The sequence below is a fragment of the Oncorhynchus tshawytscha genome, linkage group LG33 (genome assembly GCF_018296145.1).
Source record: "Oncorhynchus tshawytscha isolate Ot180627B linkage group LG33, Otsh_v2.0, whole genome shotgun sequence".
NCBI classification, from domain to species: Eukaryota; Metazoa; Chordata; class Actinopteri; order Salmoniformes; family Salmonidae; genus Oncorhynchus; species Oncorhynchus tshawytscha.
In genome coordinates this window covers 32,989,683-33,014,735 of record NC_056461.1, presented here as the reverse complement: position 1 = coordinate 33,014,735, position 25,053 = coordinate 32,989,683, and the positions used below count along the sequence as shown (strand labels likewise).

Below are 25,053 nucleotides of genomic sequence, written 5' to 3'. Positions count from 1 at the left end.
GGAGGGAGGTAGGGGGGTACCACATCTCCCCCTCAAGCTGGACGCAATTTTTGTTTCTTTCTTGTTATCGGAGCATGCTCATCCAGTGATACACCGGTCCGGTTACCTCCTGCGGGTGTTCTTCTCGTATCAGGCGAGAAGCGTAATGGTGTGGTCTAACACGGGTCCTCGGGCGGAACAGCTGCTGTGGCACTTTGGCCATGCGGCCAAGTGGCTGCGTGCGCACCCCGAGGTTGAAGTAGCCCGAGTAGGTTTAGATCACAGGCACCTGTACAAGGAGGTCAGACAGGCAGGGAGTCCGGCGCCTGTAGTGGGCATTTCGGCAGTGGCCTGGGAGGGAGTGCAGGCGCGGGGCCTGGACAACAGGCTCAAGGACCTGAATTGGCTGAGCCTCCACAAGTGCTTGCCGGTACGTTCCATCATGTACCGGCATAGTTTGGCGCAATCCCCCACCTGTCCAAGATCCTCTTGTGGTAGGGAGGAGACTGTGCGCCATGCCTTTTGGGACTGTGCCTTTGCCGGAGTAGTATGGGCTAGGGCACGGGTGTTGTTAGGTTTGGTAAGGGGGGATTTTGTATTGACGTGGGCCAGGTTAGAGAGAGGTGTAGGGAGAGCGAGAGGGACGGATAGGGACAGGTTTCTGCTCTGGCTTCTCATGAGTCTCTTTAAACGGGGGCTGTGGGAAGCCAGGCAGAACATGGTTAAGACAGGGAGAGATTGGGGGGTGGAAGGGATAGTGAGGAGGGTGGAGGGAGACTTGAGGGGGAGGATGAAGAGGGAGGAGAGGAAGTGGGGGCAGCATGCTGCCCGGGAGAGGTGGAAGGGGGGTTTAGGGCTGGGTTTCATTTAGATTTGTAAGGGGATAGATCAGGGACGGGGAGATAGGGAAAGGTAGTTTGTAGGATGACGGGGAGGGAAGATGCTCCTCTGAGGTTTTGTTTTGGGGTTTTTGTTTAGTTAAATTAAAATACCATTATTGGTGTATGAATGAAAATTATGAGTTGTAAATAATGAATGGTATTGAACGTAATAAATTATTTTTAAAAATAAATGTAAAAAAACATCTTGGTGGCCTTTTGGTTGTTTGCTTTGGCACCTTTCAACACCCTGCATTATCACATTCATGCATGCAAAACACTCACTTACACTACTGTTTACTATTACACACACCATTGTATATTGTACTTAGTTTACTTTATTTAATAAATATGTGTTTTGTTACTCCTTATCTCCACGTTGTCTCCCTTTTGTTACGGGCTTTGAGCCGGTTCGTGACAAGTGGGCGCTCGTCCGGATTTTTTAAACATAATGGTTTGGGAGAATGTGGAGGTACGTGTTTGGTTTGCATATTTTGTTTGTTTTGAGTTTGATAGGCCCAGTATTGGTTGCCTGTGTTTTTTGGTTTGTGTGCTGCGTTGGAGAGATAATGGTTAGTTTCCAGGCCCTGCCTAGCCTGAAAACTCTTGTTCTACTTTCTGTTGGGACATCAATCTGAGGAGGTGAGTAATCTGCTGTGTACCTCGGTGGGAGATTTGGGTAGGGTAGTGGAACTTGCTACCCGGAGCTATGGCTTTTGTCCCCTGATAGGTTTAGCGACGTGTTTAATTTTTGGACATGTTGAGCATGGTTAAATGTTTGTTATTTTTGTGTGGTGTCTGTGGACTGGGCAGTTGTCTCGGGGGCACATCCGTGGCTTGGTGGAATCTGCCAGCATGCTAGAGAGTTTTATTTCCTTGCCAGCAGGCTACAGTGCGTAAATACCTACCGCAAATCCGCACAAAGACTAGGGTTGAGTTATTGTAGGTTTTGGGGAAGCTCCTTATCTCATCTCTCTTCTGTGGTGCTCAGGGTGATAGTCATTTCTCTGGTTGTGGTCTGATGTGCTCAGCAGAGGGGTTGAGCAAGATTATTTACTTATGACTATGGTGTCTCATGTTGACAAGTTCATTCGCTTTCCATCAGAGGAACTGTTAGAATTATGTACTAAAGAACAGCTGTTGAAGATCGCTGAACACTACAAGGTTGAATGATTGAAATTAGTGAAATTCTGTTACGTTGGGAAGTGACTATGAATCGTTGGAAGTGACTATGAATCATTGGAAGTGACTATGAATCGTTGGGAGTTGTTGTAAAAATTAAGAAGGACCCTGATGTTCTTTTCGTTGGAGTTTGTAGCTGTTGTGGTCTTTTGTGCCATGTTCCTGAATGTTTACGTGACTGACCATTGTTTGGGGTTGTCATGTTCTATCTTTCCTGTCTGTTCCCTCCTGGTCTTGTGTTCTTCTTTCCTCTTAAATATTGCTTCCTATGTGCAAAGGTTGCTGAGGTCTGGGGAGGAGGAGGTTGGCTGGGGCAGGTGGAGGTGTGAACACGTAAACCCTCATCAATTTGGGACGCAGAGGCTGTGTCAATTTGGGACGCAGAGGCTGTGTCAATTTGGGACGCAGAGGCTGTGTCAATTTGGATTTGGGATGCCGAGGCTATATCATTGTTCCCGGGCCCTTGTTGGTCCCCGGTTTTAAAGGGGGGGATGTGACGATCCTCCCACTCTGTCTGCCGTATTCTCTCTTTGTTCTTGTTTCCTTATTAGGATGCCGGTGGGCGGAGTTGGGTGGGTCGTCAGCTACATGGGAAACACCTGGGCCCGGTGTCTCCCAGGATAAATACACCACTTCCCCATCCATGGAAGAGACTCTCTCCATGCAGACACCTTGACAGATTTTGTTGTGTATCTTGGTGGCCTTTTGGTTGTTTGCTTTGGCACCTTTCAACACCCTGCATTATCACATTCATGCATGCAAAACACTCACTTACACTACTGATTACTATTACACACACCATTGTATATTGTACTTAGTTTACTTTATTTAATAAATGTATGTTTTGTTACTCCTTATCTCCACGTTGTCTCCCTTTTGTTACGGGCTTTGAGCCGGTTCGTGACAGTATATGTCATCTGTGACTGTGTATATACCATCTGTGACTGTGTATATACCATCTGTGACTGTGTATATACCATCTGTGACTGTGTATATACCATCTGTGACTGTGTATATACCATCTGTGACTTAGTGTGTATACCATCTGTAACTGTGTATACCATGTGTGACTGTGTGTATACCATGTGTGACTTGTGTATGTGAGGGAGGAGCATTTTGTGGAGCGTTTATGATGAGGGAGGAGCATTTTTTTTAATGAGCATGGCCGTATTTCTATTACAGCATGTTGGATGACTGTCATTCATATTCCATTCACCCTGTTCAATGTAACATCGATAAGTTTAGGCTACATGATACTCAAATTTTCCATATACCCATCATGAGGTTGCTACAACCTAGCCTATGAATGAAAGTTTACAACACAGGTCGAGAGAAATTTGAGATGACGGTGACACATGAACAGACAGTGACACATTCAATACCACCTTGCACACTCTTGCCTGCATCTAGCTTATCTAGGGTGTAATCATTAATCCATCAGTTGCAAACCAGAGTTTCTATTGGAAAAATACAGGTATTGTTATCCCCGTTTCGTTTGCTTCTGTTTAAGAAACGTTTTTCAACAGAATCGGCGGAATGAATACACCCCTGATCATTCATAAACACAAAACTTTCATAGCAGCCACGTTGTATTCCTTCTCATCTCTATGCATTCTCCTCTTTTCACCTTTCTCCTTTGTTGATTTCAATGAACAACACAGCTATATGTGACCAGGCGGAAAAAAACGTTCCAAGCCAAACCGTGTCATAACCGCTACACACAGCCTACATCGTTGTCTCCATATTAGCTAAAGTAACGTCCTAGTCAACATAGCTAATAGAACTCATGCGTTAGTAAACCCACTATAATCATGCAGTGTATATTCAGTAAGCAGTTACACCGGCAAGCCCCGGTGGCGATAAATTAATACAACCAAAAGTTTACCTTGACTTGGAAGAGTTCCAGTGTTGTGTTGGATAGTCATAGCCACTTAGCTAAAATACAGTAGCAACCCAGTGTTTGAGCTGGGTGTTTGACAGCTGCATTTGCTAGCTAAGTAAGTGAAACTGAAAGTCAAAAAAATATTCTCTCTCTCTCTCTCGCTCTCTCTTCTCCATTTTTGAATACATACATTTTTTTAAACTGTTCAACTATTGTCTTTCTCTTTGAGTCAAATACTCACCACATTTTATGCACTGCAGTGCTAGCTAGCTGTAGCTTATGCTTTCAGTACTAGATTCATTCTCTGATCCTTCGGTTGAGTGGACAACATGTCAGTTCATGCTGTAAGAGCTCTGATAGGTTGGAGGACATCCTCCGGAAGTTGTCATAATTACTGTGTGAGTCTATGGAACGGGGTGAGAACCAAAAGCCTCCTAGGTTTTGTATTAAAGGTTTTGTATTAAAGCTGTCCTCCGGCTACACCATGGTGCAACCCTACAGAATGCTGCTGAGGCTACTTTAGACCTTCATTGCAAAACAGTGTTTTAATCAATTAGTTCGTAACGTGAATATATTTAGCATAGTTTTAACTAAAAAGGATAACTTTTCAACTTTTTAAAAAGTTTATTTTTATGAAATTCACTGAGGAGGATGGTACTCCCCTTCCTCTTCTGAGGAGCCTCCACTGGCGTATTACATGTGTGGCTTTGTGGGTATACCATGTGTGACATTGTGTGTATACCATGTGTGGCTTTGTGGGTATACCATATGTGGCTTTGTGGGTATACCATGTGTGGCTTTGTGGGTATACCATGTGTGGCTTTGTGGGTATACCATGTGTGACATTGTGTGTATACCATGTGTGGCTTTGTGGGTATACCATGTGTGGCTTTGTGTGTATACCATGTGTGACATTGTGTGTATACCATGTGTGGCTTTGTGGGTATACCATGTGTGGCTTTGTGTGTATACCATGTGTGGCTTTGTGGGTATACCATGTGTGACATTGTGTGTATACCATGTGTTCTTACACGTGGGTAATGTAAAGCCTTCAATGTATGGTGTGTGTGGATGGTGTGTGTGTTTGAGTGAGTAGTGTAAACGTGTAGTTTTGTGTGTGTAGGGTGCTCCTAGCTGTGAGCGGCCTGGTCTCCTCCACTCTGCTGGAGCTAAAAGCCCTGAAACGGGACGGTAATTGCCCAATTAGGCCCCTCTCTCTGTGGGCCGCAGAGCCCTACGCGCCTCCACGCGCTCACAGAGTCACATAATTGAGCTGAAAGCAAACGAACGGACGACAGACAAACAAGCTACTAGAAAATAATTACTTGGAGTGTTTCTTTTCAGTACCTGTACAGGGGATTTCATTATCGTCAATAGCCTCTAAAGCTGCTCCAAACGCTGCTAGTTGTCATTTTCATAGAGATTTGATAATGACATTAATTTGTCTTAATGGGTGGTTCTATTGTTATAAATAGTCAAATGAGCTGAAATTGTCTTGCCATGGCAGGCAGAGAGGACTTCACCGCGCTCCCGACAGACACGAGGAGATAATTTGGTGTGCTTGACAAATTTCCAATAATTTGTTATATGGAACATGAGTAATGCTAGTGCCATTAATGTTCAGTTTCCTTTAAATTCATTACTGACCCTTTTCCCTTTCATCTTTTACTGCCTCTGCCCATTTTACACACACACACACACACACACACACACACACACACACACACACACACACACACACACACACACACACACACACACACACACACACACACACACACACACACCCACACACACACACACTGAAGACTTGCATACACTAGCACATACTTCTGAACAGTGAACACAAACATCAGATTGGTACATTTTATACATTAATTTATTCACTGATTTCAATTGATAGGTTCCTCAGTAAGTTTTCCGTCTACTTTAATCAGTTACAGCCATGCAGCGGAGATGGCATTGAACTTCTAAGGCACCAGCAGTCTTGTAAAATAATGCAGATTTTTGTCCCAGTCAGGTTACCTCCCAAATTTTCTACAATCACCCCACTACTTATGGTAACATCATATCACTAAATCAAGGTAATTTGAGTAATTTGTAAATATCTAAATGTTCAAACATTGACAACATCCCATTGTTTTATACTGTGCTTTAACCCTGTCTCTTAAATCATTAAATCATTCACAAAGTCACAAGCTCCTGTAGTTTTGTGTCTTTTTGAAGTGACGAGTGAGAGTTTTAGAGTTGGTGATAGATCTCAGTCTACGTGATGAACAGTACCAAACAGCCATATGACGCAGAAGCATACATCTTCAATGAGCCTTGGGATGCCTGTTCCCCATTGGTACTATTGATGAACCCTAATATCAAGTTCATATGTGAAATAACAATATATTTTATGATAGATACTCAAACATTTGCTCAATTGTGTGCTTCATTACATTGATTGATATATGCATTTTCTATTATCTTGGTGTATGTGTGTGTCATTTGAGAGTGTATATAATATCATTTCTAAGTTATCTCAGAGAGGGTCCATAGAGGTTGGGCGCAGTGACTCAGGAGCTGATTGGTGATTCAGGGATGAAGCCATACTCCTGCTGGTAGCTTATTTCGTAATGTTATCTAATAATAGTTTTTAAACAGCCCTCTTATAACGTTTCAACAATCCTCGCAGCACACCAGTAAATACACTATCATAGACATGTGAGCTTTTAAGAATACCTCACTAGTAAGGGTGTATAAGCCTGTCTCACTCCCTTGCCACTAAAACAGCACAACACCAGACTGAACAGAACAACACCACACTGAACAGCACAACACCACACTGAACAGCACAACACCACACTGAACAGCACAACACCACACTGAACAGCACAACACCACACTGAACAGCACAACACCACACTGAACAGCACAGCACAACACCACACTGAACAGCACAACACCAGACTGAACAGCACAGCACAACACCAGACTGAACAGCACAGCACAACACCAGACTGAACAGCACAACACCAGACTGAACAGCACAACACCACACTGAACAGCACAACACCACACTGAAAAGCACAACACCAGACTGAACAGCACAGCACAACACCACACTGAACAACACAAAACCAGACTGAACAGCACAACACCACACTGAACAGCACAACACCACACTGAACAGCACAACACCACACTGAACAGCACAACACCAGACTGAACAGCACAGCACCACACTGAACAGCACAACACCAGACAATAGAGTAGTTAATGGAGTGTAAATGAGGGTCAATAGAGCAGGAGAGAGGAGAGAAACTTCTACTATGGATACAATAATTTTTTTTGTTGTGTTTTTTGTTGTTGTCTTAGTTTATGTGTGTGAATGTGGTGTGTTTCTATACATTTCTGTGCTGGCGTTGGTTTATGTGCATGCGTGTGTATTTGTGTGATGATGTGTGACACACTCCAGATGAAAAGTCTCAGAGCCTCTCAGATCCACACAACAGCCAATGAAGAATCAGTGACTTTTATTGGTGTAGAATAAAAGGATGGGATGAAAGAGTCAAAGCCTAAAGGAGAGAAAGAAGGGATTCAGAGGGAGGGGCAAAGGAGTGCAGGACAAGGGCTCTATCCATCACGGCCGTGGAGGAGAGGAGACGCATTCCACCTCTCAGAGCAGGAGGATACACTCACTCAAGCCACAATGGAGGGGGAGGCTGGGAGAGACTGGGAGGGGCGTCCATCAATACTCAACCTCACCCATGGACTCTCTGTCCACACAATCTCAATTCAGCTCCCAGTCCAATTCACTGCCCTCTGTGGGCATGACAAATGTACATTTCTGATGCCAAAAGCATTCCTACCCACAACTTAGCAAAAACAAAACCACACTGCACTAGCTCATGGTTTACACTCTAGGTTGTTGGTTTCAGTGTCACTCATGTCTTCTCCAGATTTTACTTTTTTTTTTAAATCTCTTCTATTCAGTTTGTTCCTGTGTTGGTGTCTTTATTTTGGAGGTCTCTCTCTCTTTCTTTCTGTCTGTCTCTCTTTCTCTCTCTCTCTCTCTCTCTCTCCTCTCCTTTCTCTCTCTCTCTTTCTCTCTTTCTCTCTTTCTCTCTCTCCCTTTCTCTCTCTCTCTCTCTCTCTCCTTTCTCTCTATCTCTTGCTCTCTTTCTCTCTCTCTTTCTCCCCACCCCAGTCAGTCAAAGTAGGCAGTGAGGAGCAGAGGGTGGTAGGATGGTTCGGAGGTGGGGGTGGGGGGGGGTTAGTGGGGATTGGAGGGCGGAGGGAGCAGGTGATGGCTTTCTGGAGTGCACCCTTTCACATCTCTCTCTTTCTCTGTCTGAGCAGCGTGAAGAGGTGGGAGAGATGAGGGGCCTCCTCCTCACGCCCCCAGGGGCTGCACCTGCCAGGGGTGAGGGCGGTGAGTGTGAACTCTGACATTGTACCCTCCGGGCTTGCTCATTTGATGCCCATACACAGGTAATATACGTATACAAACGCACACTGTTACACACACATGTTGAGTCCCTATCATCCAAACAAGCACATATTTTGTGTACACTTCACACACACACATTTCACACACAACTCAGCATGCTTACTGATGTGAAATGACTAATTATCATTTGAAATGTTTGGAAATTGATACATTTTCAGAGTTGTATTTAGTGTTAAGGAATTAAGACTTGTTGAGCTCTTGTTTGTTATCTAGTGCTGTTTTGTGAATTACTTTTAGCTCTGTTTTGGGTTGGTTATTTTCTGTACAGATGACCTGTCTCGTGGCTGTTATAGTTCTAAATGTAGTGCTGAGAAGTCCCGTACCTGAGAGTTCTGCTCCATAATGTAGGGTTTGGCCCTGTACTGGTTTGTGTCATCTTGGAGTGGTTCTGTTTGGGTATCTTCCAATTAATCTTATTCGTCTGTGGTCCATCATGGGAGTGGCATCTCAAAAACTAGGTCTCATTTCTTAAAGTAATCTGTGCACAGGCTGTCATAACGGTGCTGGCAGTTCTTGTTATGTTTGACAAACTGGCAACAAATTAGTATTATTCAGTGTGCGGAGGTCCGTTTGGGTTCTGTCAGGACTCAGATCAGTGCGAAGGTCGGTGTCAGTGGACCCCTGGCCCGGGCCAGCTGAAAGCCAGTGTATTGGTTTCTATGGTAATGGAGGAGTAGTAACCCCCCACTCAGCAGCGTCCCGCCGCGTGTCGCCTCCTCAATAGAGCGCATCTGCAGAAAACGGGGGACCCTCTGAAATGGGCAGTGACCCGTCCCCAGCAGCCACAAAAAAAGTAACACATTTTATACCCCAGAACCACAGAGTTGGGCTTTTTCTCAGCGCTTACGTCATAACTCAGAGACAAAAAGCTGGGACAGAGCCCTGCACTGTCAAATGCAGAGAGAGGGAGGACTGGGGAAGGGGGGGGTGGTCACCCCGGTCATTAGGGTGGGGGGAGAAGTCAGATGCAGGAATGAATGAGAGGAAAAAAATCAAACGAAAACTTAAACAAAAGCTGGCTCCAAAACACAATGACGGCCATAGAGATTTGGTAAGAAAAGGGGATATTGGGTTATGAAAATGAATCAGGGGGCTATTCTTACTCACGTCCCCAAATGTCTCATTCATTACCCTGAAAGTGTCGCTCTTGGTAACAGCTCACTCATTTCAGGACTGGGTACAGTTTTACATTTTCATCAGAATTTACACTGAATTGAGCAACTCAACCTTCACCACAGCATTTCCACACAACATGTGTTCTCCTATAGCACCACTTCAGAAATAAAATTGCCAACAAAAAATATGCTCCTGCCTCAAACATAATACTGTTTTTACCATTATAGTGCAAAGTAACAATGCAATTCACTAAACACAGCTCATCTATTCTAAAACACTGCTCCAAAATACTTGTAAAAGTACTGAATTTAAAACAATGCTAACATTAATATTGCATTTTCTCTTTCACAATATCTTCTCTTAAACTAATAAAAAATTATACTAACTGTTAAAAGGAGAATGATGGGAGATAGGGGAATCTTCAGGGGGTGGGAAATGAACAGGATATAAGAGGTGATAAAGCCATCCAAGCAGCAATGCTATCCTGAGAGCTTAATTATACAATCACATTATTGCAATTAAACCACGTTACTTTGAGTAAGAAATGGAAATAAACAAGTCAATACAAATGCAATAGTAATGTTGACAGTTTGCAGGCAGTGGCAGCTTCCCACCCTCCCCAACCCCTCTTCTATTCTCCTCCTCCCTCCCATGGCTCAGTTGTCAATCCCAGGGGGGATCCAATTAATTAAATTAAGCGAATACACAAGTACTGTGGGACTCTATCAAATAGCCTATGGTTTACTTGTTCAAGTATATCTGAAACTAGTTAGCTAGTTCACTAAGAATACATGTTTCTTCAAAATATTTAGAATTTCAACCTGGATCCTCAACTTCCAGCTTTCATCATAGGACAATGCTGTGTGATTGGAAATTGATTTCAGATAGCATCGCAATCTTGGAAAAGTGCTTGAAGTTTAACCAAATTTCTCCCTCCTTCCTATACGGTCTATTCTTCTTTTCAAGCACATCTCCCCACCCCTCCCTCCCGCTTTCTCCCGCTTTCTCTCCAAGAGCCAATGTAGCCAGCTCACAGAGAGACATGAGAGGAGCTGAAAGAGGGACGATGAGAGAGCGAGATGGCTACAATGAAGGAGGGGAAGAAAAGAATGAAGGGAGGGAACTAGGGAGGAACAGAAAAGTAAAACGATTAAAAGGAGGGAGGAGTAGAGAGAGACAGGCAGCACTCGTTTGGGTCATAACTCTGTGCACATGACTAGTTTCTGTGGGTTTCTTATGACTTTTTCTAAGGAGAGGGAAGGAAAGTGGTGAAGAAAGTGGTTTGCCATTCTTTCACATATTGTTGTTAGGGAGTGTTTGGGTGTGATAAAAGGACAGAAACAGAGAGCGGAACAAAGGGGGGAGGGGGGGGGGGTACCTTGGCTGAAGGCACTGTCACTGACGTCCCCAACACTTTGAACAACTTGTCAATGGAGATGCTGAAGTGGCCGCATTCTAAGCATTCTGTCACACATTTGTGTACAGACTGTTGAAAGAGCTTGCTGACCTGCCCATCGCCCTTTATTGCAGTTCAAATGGCAAGGCGCATGCATTGTGCCTGGGAGTTCATTAAATTCATTGGTTTGACCTGTTATTTTTAAAGCCGAAAAGTCTACTGAATCGGAAAAATCTGAGTCAGCCATACAAAATGGCCTGATGACCTCCATAGGGAAACAGACCCCTTTGAGCAGCATGTCAAGGCTTTCATATGGGAACGAAAGCCAAAGGGGACATTTTAAAACATATCTATACCATAACAAATGTATTCACATCAAAAGGGTATTATGTATGCAGAGTGTCGTTATCAAACGTCCATTAGCTCTATACTTCACTATAGTTTGATGGGCATTTCGTCAAAAGGCCTTAAGGCCTAGTGCAATCAAAAACTTGATTTTCCTATGTTTTATACTGTATGCATTTCCACACTATGAGGTTGGAATAATACTGTGAACTCATGAAAAATGATGATAATGCCCTTTTTAGTGTAAGAATTGTTTGAAAAGACCACCTGAAATTTCAGCCTGTTTTGGTGGGGTGGAATTTTGGCCTGCTTAGTGAAATCACCAGGCCGTAAATAAGTAAATAGACCAATAAGAAAGAGAGTTACAAACCTCTCTGCAAATAACAGTTAGTTTTCAGTTTTCCCCTTCCCACTCAGACCACTTCCAGACAGACCTAGCTAAATTCTTGCTTGAGAAATTGCTTTTTGCTACAAAACCATTTTTGTTATTTTTGACAATTTTGATTGAAAACATTCACAGGTACTTAATTGTTGAGATAAGGTACTTAATTGTTGAGATGCATTGGAGCTTTAAGCGAACATGAGTTTCCATATAATCTCACTGACTGTATTTATCAGACCTCTGGATGCAGACAGTTCGAAGTAACAAAAGTTATTTCAAAAACAGGGGGCAGGCAAATGACAGGTCAAGGGCAGGCAGAGGTCAGTAATCCAGAGAGGAGTCCGAAAGGTACAGAACGGCAGGCAGGCTTAGGGTCAGGGCAGGCAGAGGTCAGTAATTCAGGGCAGTGTCACAAGGTACAGAACGGCAGGCGGGCTCAGGGTCAGGACAGGCAGAGGTCAGTAATTCAGGGCAGTGTCACAAGGTACAGAATGGCAGGCAGGCTCAGGGTCAGGGCAGACAGAGGTTAGTAATCCAGGACAGTGTCACAAGGTACAGAACGGCAGGCAGTCTCAGGGTCAGGGCAGACAGAGGTCAGTAATCCAGGACAGTGTCACAAGGTACAGAATGGCAGGCAGGCTCAGGGTCAGAGCAGACAGAGTTCAGTAATCCAGGACATTGTCACAAGGTACAGAATGGCAGGCAGGCTCAGGGTCAGAGCAGACCGAGGTTAGTAATCCAGGACAGTGTCACAAGGTACAGAACGGTAGGCAGGTTCAGGGCAGGCAGAACGGTCAAAACTTAGACTAGAGAGAAAAAAGGAGTACAGGAAAAATGCTGGTAAGCTTGACAGAACAAACTGGCAAAAGATGTACAGAGAACACAGGTATAAATACACAGGGGATAATGGGGATAATGGGGCAAATGGGCGACACCTGGAGGGTGGTAGAGACAAGCACAAAGACAGGTGAAACAGATCAGGGTGTGACAGTATTAAAAAGGGTCTGACCTCAGCAAGGACAGTATGCTGAATTTGTTCAATCTTCTGTGTACTAATTGGTTCCTACAGTGCACAAATTAGTTCTCTGCTATTTGACCATAGGAAAAACAGCTACTCTGTAGATACTGCAATACGGGTTTGATTGAATTGAGCACTGTTGACTATTGTTGAATACTATTATTCTCTTATATTGGTTTATGAATGCATGTATAGCAACTTATTGATGCATTCATTGATTGGGCATTATGAAATGGTATAGTGCTGTTATGATTAGTCACAATGATATCACATGATTTTAAAAGTATTCAGTTCACCTGACTTTAGGGACTTTAGCAAGTTTGGTAGGCTACTAACAACCATCAGCGCCCTTCATTTACAGGGTGCAGTTTTGGAGAAGCCTAGTTACTGTGACTCAACAGCCATATGGAATTTGACTATGGTCATGATTGTGACTGCAGATGTGGCGGTAATACGGTCACCATAACAGCCCTCTTCAGGTGACTTTCACTCTTGCTGTAGATTTACAACCCACCTCACACTGCATCGTAGATATTTGATGATACTTCCCATACATAGCTAACTTGTGGTGGGCACTAAACCCATACTTTGCGTTTATATTTTTCACATTCCTTGGATGATTGCACTTTACTGTCAATCGCTCTGAGTAATAGTGTCTGCTAAATGACCCAAATATAAATGTAAATGCAAGAAAATGTGTGTTTATCTATGTTCAAGTTCATCTTGATAACTCGTATTGCTACCAAATGGAGCAGGACACGCACACACACACACACACAGACACACACACACACGCACACTTAAGGATTCATTAGTCCCCATGGTGTGCTGTACATATTGCACTACTCAGCTGGTAGTTGGGTTAGCAGTGTTGTCTGTTGGACTGGTGGCTCTGCTGAGCATATGAATGATAATCAGGCCTTTGTGTGCCTACCCATAGTGGTGCAGCAGGACCTGCAGTCTGTGCAGTCGCCTCAGGGGAAGATTAGGAGGGGCAGCCGGCCCTCTGTGTCACATCGACAGTCACAGCGCCCGTCCGGCTCGGCCAAACCCCACTGGGACCCTAAATCCTGTTACACTGTCAGCTAAGACCATCCCTCCTACTAGAGATGTGTGGCTGTAAAATGTGTGTACATATTAAGTAGGGGGGCGGAGTGTCTCAAAAGGATGAATAATTCATACTAGAAGAAAAGGAGATATTGACGACATCCCCATGAACAGAGTGCCCTCTTTATTTTATCAAATGGGAGATCTTTAGACTCACACACAAACCCATGAAAATTTCATTTTCTGGTGGCACAGTGGGTGCTGGCCAATATCATCAACATCATGCATAAAAGATGTTCAACTGGAATCATGACTATTGTTTATTGGAATATTTGATTAATGGTTAGGCTATTTTCAGTTGTTGCTTTTTCAGTTGTATGGTTTGTGACATCACACTATTGGATACTTAGTGGATTAGCTTAAATGTTTATCAGATTCTTATTCTATTTGTTGTTTGACTTGAGTGAGTAATCTATTTGTTGTTGTACTTGTAGATGTTCACTGCTTTTGTTTCTAATTTCACAATTTATGTTATTGATTCATCTTATATGAATGTTAGGCTGTAGCCTACTTTATGAAATGAGGACTTCATAACAGTGTCTAGAGTATCTATGAGGATGCTGTTTTGCTCAGACAGGGAACTGCAGAGTAGCTGTTTGATTTGTTTCAGTAACAAAGTCATTATACTAGATGAGATTTCTTGCACTTCTGGCCTGCGCCTCCAGAGGGCCATGTTTTCTGAGGTCAAAGCTATTTGTCGGTCTCCAGTTGGGATTACAAATGAGGATGAGCCTCCCTAAGTAGCGACCCCCAGCACCCCTATATTCCTACCCACGGGATGACAGCTATGACCGTTATTTTGAAAACGATTTCCTTTGATAATATATTTAAGCAATGGGCCGACTCTAAACGCCAACCAGCCAAGCAAATGTCACTGTCCTAATAGTGACCAGATAATTAAATGTAACCCTCCACCTGTTGAAACAGCACCAATTCCAGACCAATTTTATTGTGCCTTGTGAGATCATACCCCAACAAACTCTGAGCCTCTAATGTTTTACATTTTTGTTGTGAAAATAAGGAAATGCCTTTAATTAATGAATTGTTACATTAATACAACATTATTAACCCATTTTGTAATTCAAATTTAGAATACATCATATAATTGAGAGGGGATGTGGTGGGTCAAGGGACTGGAGCGAGATTGGCCTATTAGTTAATGGAAGACGCCTGGCATACGGCGTCCAACAGAATGAAAGGCCTAATCCCACTCTGTTGCAGATAACAGGCTCTTGTCCGCATGAATCTGTACCTACAGCTTGTTTAAGGGTTTAATTGCTCCTAATTTGTGCGGTAAATACCTGCTATTATGGCGCTGCAAAGTTGCGACCAAATTATACCCTTAATGTAAGTCGAGTGGTATTTTCCACGGAGCAGAGTCCCTGGTCATTTCACAGGAGATAAAACAAATAGGTTTGTATGCTGCATATGGGCGGGCTTTGCTTCTACACTGGAAAGCCATTATGTGAGCGGCTCGGTTCTGAACTGAAAAGCATGAGCGGTGAGCAGACAGGTAATTGTCACGCTTGTCAAGGACCACCAGTGACACCAACATTTTACTCTGCAACGTCGCAGCCATAAAGGTGTCCAGTGTGCTATATGTGGTCATGCACGCCATGAGAAGTTGTGGATTTTTTTGCACCTTGCAAAATTAACAGACTAATAATAAGATTTCATTTATACACAGCTCATTGCAACATATTTCCTTAGACTAAGAGTTAGTATTGTCATTCGTGGGAAAGATTCCTTGCCCATGGGAATTAGAAAGTTCTAGACCGTAGCGCACTTGTTGCAGAAAGCACACTAGCAACCTGGGTAGAAAGCATGCATGTAAAATATAAGATTTTAGATATAAAAAAATTGGAAACTCCAGTCGTAGCCCAAACTGGTGACAAAATCTTATATTTTCATGTTATGGTTTTATCCAGTTGCTATCTGATATGTGTTTATAAGCTTTATAACCAATTACCCATCTTATTTTCTCTCTCTTCCTCTGAGAAAGCACTGTTTGAATTTTGAAAGAATATTTACATTTGCGTCATCTAAGTTTTCAGAAAAATAAGAAGCAATGTGAATAAAATAGGGAAGCTTTTTAGGGACAAATCAAAAACAAAAAATAAAAGAAACGCAATACGGCTGGGAGGAATATAAACGACATTTCACTGTTTACTCAAACATTAATGGTTCCCATCCCTTTGAAGGTGTTGTTTAGAAGACCTAAAGTGAAAGAAAATGTTTTCCTATTACTTAATTCAATCAGAGCGAGGCGGGGGCTTTCACGCGCACGCATTTGGCCTCTCTGTGACAGAGTCGCCTTTGTGTGCGTCTATCCGCCGCTGTCACACACTTTAATTCGAGTCTCTTTCTCTTGCATTGAAAACACTCCACAATGACATTCAATAAGGGCCGGCGAGTGAAAACCTGGTTATTTTTATATATTCTTTCCCGGACTCGGCGGGGGCCCGGGCACAGGAATTAATCACTGGTTTGAACCGCATTGCCTTCAGGCTGTGACTTGTCCTTTCTGTGTCTAGAAATGATACATTGGCCTCAAAATGGACAAGTACATTCACACGTTTTAAATTAAACACTTATTTGTTTGCAGATAGTCCTGCAGATAGTCCTACCTTTAGCAGCAATCAATAATATATATTCTATATATAATATAGCCTATACTTAATACTTATATTTTCACTTGTATAGACAAATAGGTCCTAGTATGTCATGTAGGGCTGTATGTCATGTAGAGCTGTATGTCATGTGTTCACAAATATTACGACATACTTGCAAGTTCAACATAGAAGCCTTAACTATGCCAATTAAGGAAGGTCCTCTCCAGCATAAATTAGAACAAAATGCAAACGTTTTATTGTATTATGAGACTAGGATGCTATTGTGTGTCCTGCATATTTTGTGTGGCATGCATATGTGCTTGGATTCCAGAAAATATTAACTTACAGGTTATTTAACGTAAACATTACAGAGCAAATACCACTCAACTCCCCAACTGTTACTCACGATTGATCAACTTAAACATATTCTCTGTTATGTTATGCGGGAAGTGTAGGCCTAGTTGGATAAGTGCTGATGGTGTTCCATAAATGAGTAGATTTTCTGAAAACAGACAGACCAGTAGAAATGGCTACCCCAGTACATTTGCAAAATGTTTATTTCTCAAATTATAGATATGAAAACGTAATATAATAAATAAGAGCGAAGCTAACATGTAGAAGGGGTAGTGCCGCCTCTTGCGGCGTGGGTGGGGCTGACAAGAATAGACCACATTATGCAGTTCATTTAGTTAACAAGTGAAATAATGGGGAAGCGTGCAGTGTGAATGCCAAGAGAAAAGGCACAAAACCCTATTGAGAGCTCTTAGACGCTCACGGCGTAACCGTCACATGGCCGGACCGGGACTACAACTATTTAAAGAGCGTCAGTGTCCTTTCAGCACCACTCCGCTGTCCACCCGCCAAGCAACCAGTTCAGAACGAAACAACGCGCTGACTGAAAAAGTTTACCAAGTACTGAGCAGCAAGTTTGCAAAGATGCCGAGGTCCTTTCTTGTGGATTCCTTGATTTTGAGGGAGGCAAATGATAAAGGGAGGGAAAACAATCCACCTTTATTTCCTTACGCTATGCACCCGTCTCACCCACTCCATGGGCTGTCCGCAGGCTCTTGCCACTCACGGAAGGCTGGCTTGCTATGCTTCTGTCCGCTATGCGTATCCCAGCTCCACCCATCCCCACCGACCTTGCCACTCCTCAAGGCATCCTTCCCTACCTTCGGCTCCCAGTACTGCCATTCTGCACTATCGAGGCACCACACGTCCTCCACCGGCGTCAACCTCAACCACGGTCCGGGGATATATCAAGCAACCTATTCGGTTCCAGACCCACGACAGTTCCACTGCATCTCCATCGGTGAGTAAAACCTATTGAATGCACAATTGATACTTTTACACAGAATGAGCTTCATCAGCTGAATGAACATTTACTCCGGTGTTTTATTTAGCATTTTGGATAACTTAATTAAATGTGTATATTTTTTTTGCTTTTACAGAAAACAACAACAGCCAACTTCAGAGCAGCAAGCGCATGCGCACAGCGTTTACCAGCACGCAACTTTTGGAGTTGGAGAGAGAGTTCACTTCCAACATGTACCTCTCCAGACTTCGGCGCATTGAGATCGCCACATATCTAAACCTGTCAGAGAAGCAGGTCAAGATCTGGTTCCAGAACCGCAGAGTCAAACACAAGAAGGAGGGGAAGAGCGGCGCGCACAGATCCGGTTCCCACAGTTGCAAGTGCTCGTCCCTGTCATCTGCACGGTGCTCCGAGGAGGAAGAGGACATGCCCATGTCTCCCTCCTCATCAGGGAAAGAGGATGATGGAGACCTGTCCGTCTCTCCCTGAACTTCCCCTGATCTTCCCCGATCCTCAACAGAGACAATTCCATAGCACCTGTGGAATTCTGAATGCAGCCAAAAAGTCGACTGTTCTTATCGTGTTCAGTCACCTGTACATAGGAAGAGAATAAAATATATAAACAGGGAATTTCTCTGGAATGTTGTATAATTGTATACATGTTGTTCGTTTTATATGTAGTTTTTTCTGATAACGGTCCATTCGTTGTTGCCAATGGATTCTATTACAGCTAGACAGGTCGATATTGGTTTTATGATATACCCAAATGAATAGCAACATTTGTTAGTATTATTTTTGTAAAACAATAGCTGTATTTTGTATAATGGTGAATACTGGCTAGCTTTAAGCACATTATTTGGATGGAAATGTGACGGAGATATTGTGTGCGGGACGAAAAAGAAATCCTCACAATGTTACATCACTAATAGCCTATCATACTGTTATTATATCTTCAGTGTATTTGAAAATATTTATTTATTTAAAAATGTGAATACTTAAATAAAGAATATTTCTTAGTGATATAGTCATGACTCTGTGTAAAATTGTTTACACTTGCGCACCACTGGGAGCGCAAACACAGACACTGGGAGCGCAAACACAGACACTAGGAACGCAAACACAGACACTGGGAGCGCAAACACAGACACTGGGAGCGCAAACACAGACACTGGAAGCGCAAACACAGACACTGGGAGCGCAAACACAGACACTGGGAGCACAAACACAGACACTAGGAGCGCAAACACAGACACTGGGAGCGCAAACAGACACTGGATTCGCGCATACAGAGCCGTTGCGCACTGACTTCATTCGTACAATCAACGGCACAGCACCGTGTGGAAACGTTAACAGGATATTAACTTAAGACATCATGAATAAAATAAAATGAAAAACGACTCACCGTGGATACGTTTAGTTCAAAATATGTTACCAACTACTTTATGCAGAGTTGGATATGGCATGGCATTTGGGTCAGTTTACTGGTGATACTGTGCCACCTTCAGAATGCGTGTTGTGTTTGTGATGTCCATTCCACATTTATTTGTGTGTGCATGTCCCCATAGCCTATACATTAAGTCTATATGTAGCCGGTGCTATACTGCACCTCTGTAACTCTGCGTTGTGTGTGGTTGATTGAGACTATAAACGTGGACTTTGGAGATCAGGTAGTTTTAATCAAGCAGAACTGACTCTCTGCATCCTGCATCTGCATCCAAAAGGAAATAAAACATTTGTAGAGCACATATGTTCTGAGAATCGTCGCCTCTTTCTACATTATCCTATACATTAATTTATGAATCGAAAGGAGATGGTATATATCAGATAGCTCATGTTCATCATTTACGCGCACGGTCTGTTTACTTTCAAGAGTGGACAGAAGAGAAAAAGCGGGCAGCTGAAATGTTTTTCTGTCCAGGGAAAAATCTAGGCACTTTTCCGTAGGTTGTACTGAGTATTACGCACAAAGACACTTGGTAATGCGTGCTTTTTGCCACATGAAAATGGTGCAGCTCTAAATTTTAGATGCCCGTTTGAATCCAGTTATTGTGCTAAAGTGTTTCAAAAGAAAGGTTCCCCTCTCTCAAGAAAAGTGTTTCAAAAGAAAGGTTCCCCTGTCTCAAGACAAGTGCTATGGGGACGGTAATCTCTGTCAAGAAGTCTTAACAGCCAGACATTCATGCTTTCCCTGGGGAGAGCTCTCAAAGCCCGCGTTAGCATGCAGGGGCCCTCGGAGCTCCACATTGCGGCTCTCGCTCTTGTCATATCAGAAATCCGCTTCATCCCAATGTCCTGATCCGTCTCGTGCCAGGGAGTTAATAACCACTACAGGGTGTATTAACGAGTGAATGAAAGTGAGCAAGTGAATACATTCATCACTGTGTCGGCTATTTAAATAAACAGACAAAAACAAAGGCTCATATGCTATCCATATCATTCCTGTTGATCTGTAATTCTGTTGGTAACGTCGTTGATCTCCAAGGTTGTTTTTATTTCTGATAACTCAATTCTGAAGACAACTACAGGCTATATCTATGCCTATGTGTTAGGCTCCATTCTCCTTTCTAGAAATACATTCAAATGTACTTCAATGTAATGTATTCTAATTGGAATGATTAGACCATTTTCAAATATAGCTAGTCTATACTCCACGACGTTGCTGCTCAAATGAAGGGACAAAAACCCAAAGCATAGGTTGTTTTGGAAAGGCTCTTCAATTAGTAGCCTATCTGTCAAAAAGCAATCATGATGAAAAAAAAACACTTAATATAGAGAGAACGCATATCAAGTGACCGCATATGAAAAAAATTCTCAAAAGTGCGTGGTTTGAGAGACTATTGGGTGACAACGGGACCAAGACGGTAAAAAAGCATGCCATGTAGCCTACTCGCGCTACATGCTCTCCTTGTTCATTACTGGCTTCTCAAAACTATATTACATTTATTAAAATAGGATTTAAATGCTATTTACTTATCTGGAAACGTATCATCAGCCCTCGGTGACAACAAAGACTCTTCTAGGACTGCACATTTACTAAATTATTCACGTTATTGTGCCTTTGGGCGAGAAGTTGCACTTGTAAACTTTGATTTAATTGTTCACTTAAACATTTTAACAAAACTCCAATATTTGCATTTGTTAAGATATGGGATTAGACCATTTTGTTAATTGCACCATAGAGACCCATTTTGCTCACTGCGTCCTCTGTAAAGCGCCCTTTATCCATTCAATAGCCCGAGGGTATGCGCCCTGGGGGAGTTTATAAGCCCGGTGCTCCAAATGCTAAATTTATTTATTCTTAATTTTGTGCTGATCAATTCATTGAAGCAAAAAGGCTACAGTGTCTTTTTAAGAGAAGAAAAGCGAATTGTTGACGTGACATTGACGGGGCTGCTGAGAGCGCTACCCGACGCTCGAGGGCCGCTTGAGTCAACAGGCGCCCATCTAGCAGACTTTCCCTTGTCTTTATTCCAACAAATTTTTCATTTACGGCTTTTCTTAGACATGTCTCTTATCTATCAGATTAAAAGAGCAGCTTGTAACAAATCAGTCTGCCCGATTTACAAGAGCATTATGCGCGGAGTCGCGGACAAAGGGAGCAAGCCGTCAGTACCTGAGTCTGGTAGACGGTGCGGCGCTGCAGCTGATTCGATGGTTTGAAAATGCGCACGAAACAAAATACTTGAATCCTGAAAAAGAGCCTTTGTACGTTTCTTTAGAAATCAAGCAATTCTACATGACAAAGGACAATTAATAAGCCGTCTTTTCACGACCAGCAGCTGGTTTCCACGTCAAGGAAAGTTGGAAAAAATTCAGACTGAATGCGCGCAAAAGCCCTTTGCGCGCAGACAGCTACCCAAGGTGACCCATTTGGCACAGTTAAAATAACCAAGCCGAAGCAAAAGCGAGGGAACTGTCAAAAACATTTAAGCTGGGATATCTTGAAATTGCAAATCCCTTTATGTGGAGGGACGCTGCCGATGTGGGTTAGTCTTACAATGGAGGTGGTTAAGTTGGAGAGGCTTTGGAAACGGACACGTGGCTTCTCAATGAGCGCTCCTTTGGACTCGCGTGGCTCGCAGCGGCACTACACATTCAGATCAAGTTTAAACATTATATTTAATAAAATAAACATATAAATACCATGTAACATAATTTTACTAACACATTTGAAGATATTATATATGTTTTTATCTTAAACAGAACATGTTATTTACACATAATTGTAAAGGAAAACCATAGACACATTGTCTTTTTTTAATCCTCAGCCTTGTAGACAATTGTTGTGAATAACTGGATCTATGCTGCATCTTTACCACTTCATTTCTAAAAAAAGGAGATACATGTTTTCTTGCCTTTTACACCAACAAAATATTTAGTGAATAATTTGTTGTTTTCTCCTCAAGCAATGGAGCCCTTATTTGAACAATGGTGCAGTTGGATATGAGAAAGCATCCATGTGAAAAAAATCTTAGCCTACTGCAAAAGTTAACATTTTGATAGGCTGTTATAACAGTTATATAATTCCATCTTACTTTGTCCTAATATATTTAAAACCAATTACCTTTAGACATATTCAGACGTGTAAGCGAATATATATATATTTTTTTACAAAGCCTGCTTTATATTAAACAGCAAGTGAGCTTCATGGGAGACAAGATAAATAGTATTTCACTAGGGCTGTTATATGGTATGTTTTTGTTAGTTTTTAAGCGATTTGCACCGGACTGTGGTAATGATGGTTTCTGCGCCAGTAATTTAAGCTGTGGGAAGCCTGGTTCAGATTGCAACTGTGTAATGAGATCTTTTTCCAATTCGCTAATTATTGTTTAAAATGCCTCGTGGGTATAGGGGGCCGGTGGTTGGGGCCATCTACAAAGCAGGGTGTTCTGATTGTGGCGACGCACCCAGTCAGGTGATCGATCCCGACAGGGCAATAGTCATCGATCATGACCTTGTAAACTCAATCCCATTTGACTGTCAGCCTTTCCTTGGAAGTTATAGCCACAAGCCCAATAGCCTTTAACTAAGGATAGACACCCTATTTCCACAATCACAGAGAAGTGTGCGTGTCTGTGCGAGAAATGACAGAAATACTTTTATTTTAATAATATCCTAGGTATAATTCTCTGTTACCATCTTTCAACAATATCGGAGCATCAGATCCTGGACCAACGGGCTCTGAGACAGCTTCAACCTGCAGCCAGCAGCATACCACCCTGCATCTCACTGCTGGCTTGCTTCTGAAGCTAACCAGGGTTGATCCTGGTCAGTCCCTGGATGGGAGACCAGATGCTGCTGGAAGTGGTGTAGGAGGGCCAGTAGGAAGCACCCTTTCCTCTAGTCTTAAAAAATATATCCTGGGACAGTGTAGGGTGCCATCTTTTGTTAAGTGGGTGTCCTGACTCTCTGTGGTCACTAAAGATCCCATGGCACATATCATAAGAGTAGGTGGGTTAACCCCTGTGTCCTGGCTAAATTCCCAATCTGGCCCTCATACCATCACGGTCACCTAATCATCCCCAGTCTACAATTGGCTCATTCATGCCCTCTCCTCTGTAACTATTCCCTAGGTAGTTGCTGAAAATGAGAATGTGTTCTCAATCAACTTACCTGGTAAAACAATTCTGCCATAAGACTGCTGAACAGCTAAACCTAGCTGTCTACTTGCTCAGACCTACACCTAGAGACTCTCCAGTGCTTAAGGCTCCTGGTTGATTTTTTTTAGGGACTCAGTCAGGGTCTCAACTTGCTATTGAGTGTAAGAATAGTAGAATACACCAGGTGCCATTTCGAAATTTGACAGTCACTCAATTAGCCATGTAAACTAACAATTTTTAGATTTGTAGTTAGTCTAGCCAGCAATCTAAACGTGTAATCAAGGCCGAAAACAGACTGGGCACGCAGGGCACATTCCCAGGGGCCCTGACCTCAAGGGGGCCGCCATTTTCATTCAGATATCATATTAACATGGAATAGGCTGTCATGGCAAAATGTGTAGACATGTCGGACATTGGCTTTAAAACTGAAAAAATGTACCTCCACCACATGGCAAAATGTGTAGAATTGCAGGTTCTCTCCGCTGTCAAGAGGGAGGACACTAAAATATTTTGCCAAGAGGTGGGGAGCCCCCAACACACATACATACACATAGGCTACACTACACACACACACACACACACACACACACACACACACACACACACACACACACACACACACACACAGTCAATACTGGTGTTCTATTATATACTAGTTATTTAACTGTGCGACCATGACACTTTCCATTTTATATTTGTAAATACAGTTATACTTGACATAGCACATGCATAATCTATACGGTATATATTATTGTTTATATATCAGTTTATTACTTGCATACTACCTTGTAATTCCTTTACTTTTTATTATTGATATTGATTACTGTAGTGCAATGTTGGGGGAGATAGCACGTAACTCAGCACTGCAATGTTGGGGGAGATAGCACGTAACTCATCACAGCAACTTTAATACATTCTGTAAACTGTGTACGTGACGAATAGCATTTTATTTGATTTAGTTGGCCAAGCATTAAATAGTGAAATCAGTTCATGTATGTATTTAATACGTTTACATCTTCAAAATGTCGTTCTACTGTTGTTCAGTGTACGGAACGAGAATCTGCAGCTATTTGAGTCTGCACCTGCAATGTCAAGGGTCGTGAAATAATGAACTGCGCTGACTTGGAACTGAGCTTTCAAGTGTTAACCTTTGTAAGCGATATAAAGAGACACGAGAACAATACCACCAGGGTGCAAAAAGAATGTTTCGCTCCCGTTTCCGCCCGCATGTACCTCGAGAGAAGGCCATGCCGAAATGTTAATTTCAACATTTATCTTTTTGGTAGAATTTTGCACAGCTAAACAATTCTCACTACCTCTGCTATTGATATCTTTCTGACCTGATAAAGCGTGCTTGGCTGCTGTCAAATGGGCCTGTTTCGCTTGTTCACATTTAAATATGAGAATTAGTCATGAGGCTTGACACAAGCTGCAGAAGTTGTTAAATTGTTGGAATCTTTTCACCGTGGAGAAGGGGGGTTACTGCATTCATTTTGAATTCAGCGTCGAGGTGAGAGACCTCCAATTTGCAGTCTTTTACCGGGATGTCATAACAAGAAAGTGATCTGGAAACGAGATCGCGCGCATGCAGCCAAGGAATGATAGCTACCACAAGATAATAGGGTATTTTAGCTTCCCATGATCTTGTTGCAGTTACTCACTCATCAACCTTTTGTGGTATACCTACAACTTTCCAGCCTATAATACCTAACCTGATATATAGCCTAAAACATGATATGGATC

At 42.7% G+C, this 25,053-nt stretch overlaps 1 protein-coding gene across 1 annotated transcript; it reads left to right on the top strand.

The window, feature by feature from the left end:
- Positions 1 to 17,224: 17,224 nt before the first annotated feature.
- Positions 17,225 to 18,646, top strand: LOC112230597 (GS homeobox 1-like). The gene is made up of 2 exons (XM_024396869.2): positions 17,225 to 17,707; positions 17,847 to 18,646. Exons 1-2 carry the CDS (start codon positions 17,332 to 17,334, stop codon positions 18,197 to 18,199), a joined length of 729 nt encoding a protein of 242 aa, XP_024252637.1. The 5' UTR covers positions 17,225 to 17,331; the 3' UTR covers positions 18,200 to 18,646.
- The last annotated feature ends 6,407 nt before the right edge of the window (positions 18,647 to 25,053 follow it).

Coding starts and splice junctions, on each gene's coding strand:
- LOC112230597 (XM_024396869.2), top strand. CDS start 17,332: ATGCCGAGGTCCTTTCTTGTGGATTCCTTGATTTTGAGGGAGGCAAAT. Junction 17,708..17,846: donor GTTCCACTGCATCTCCATCG/GTGAGTAAAACC, acceptor TTGCTTTTACAG/AAAACAACAACAGCCAACTT.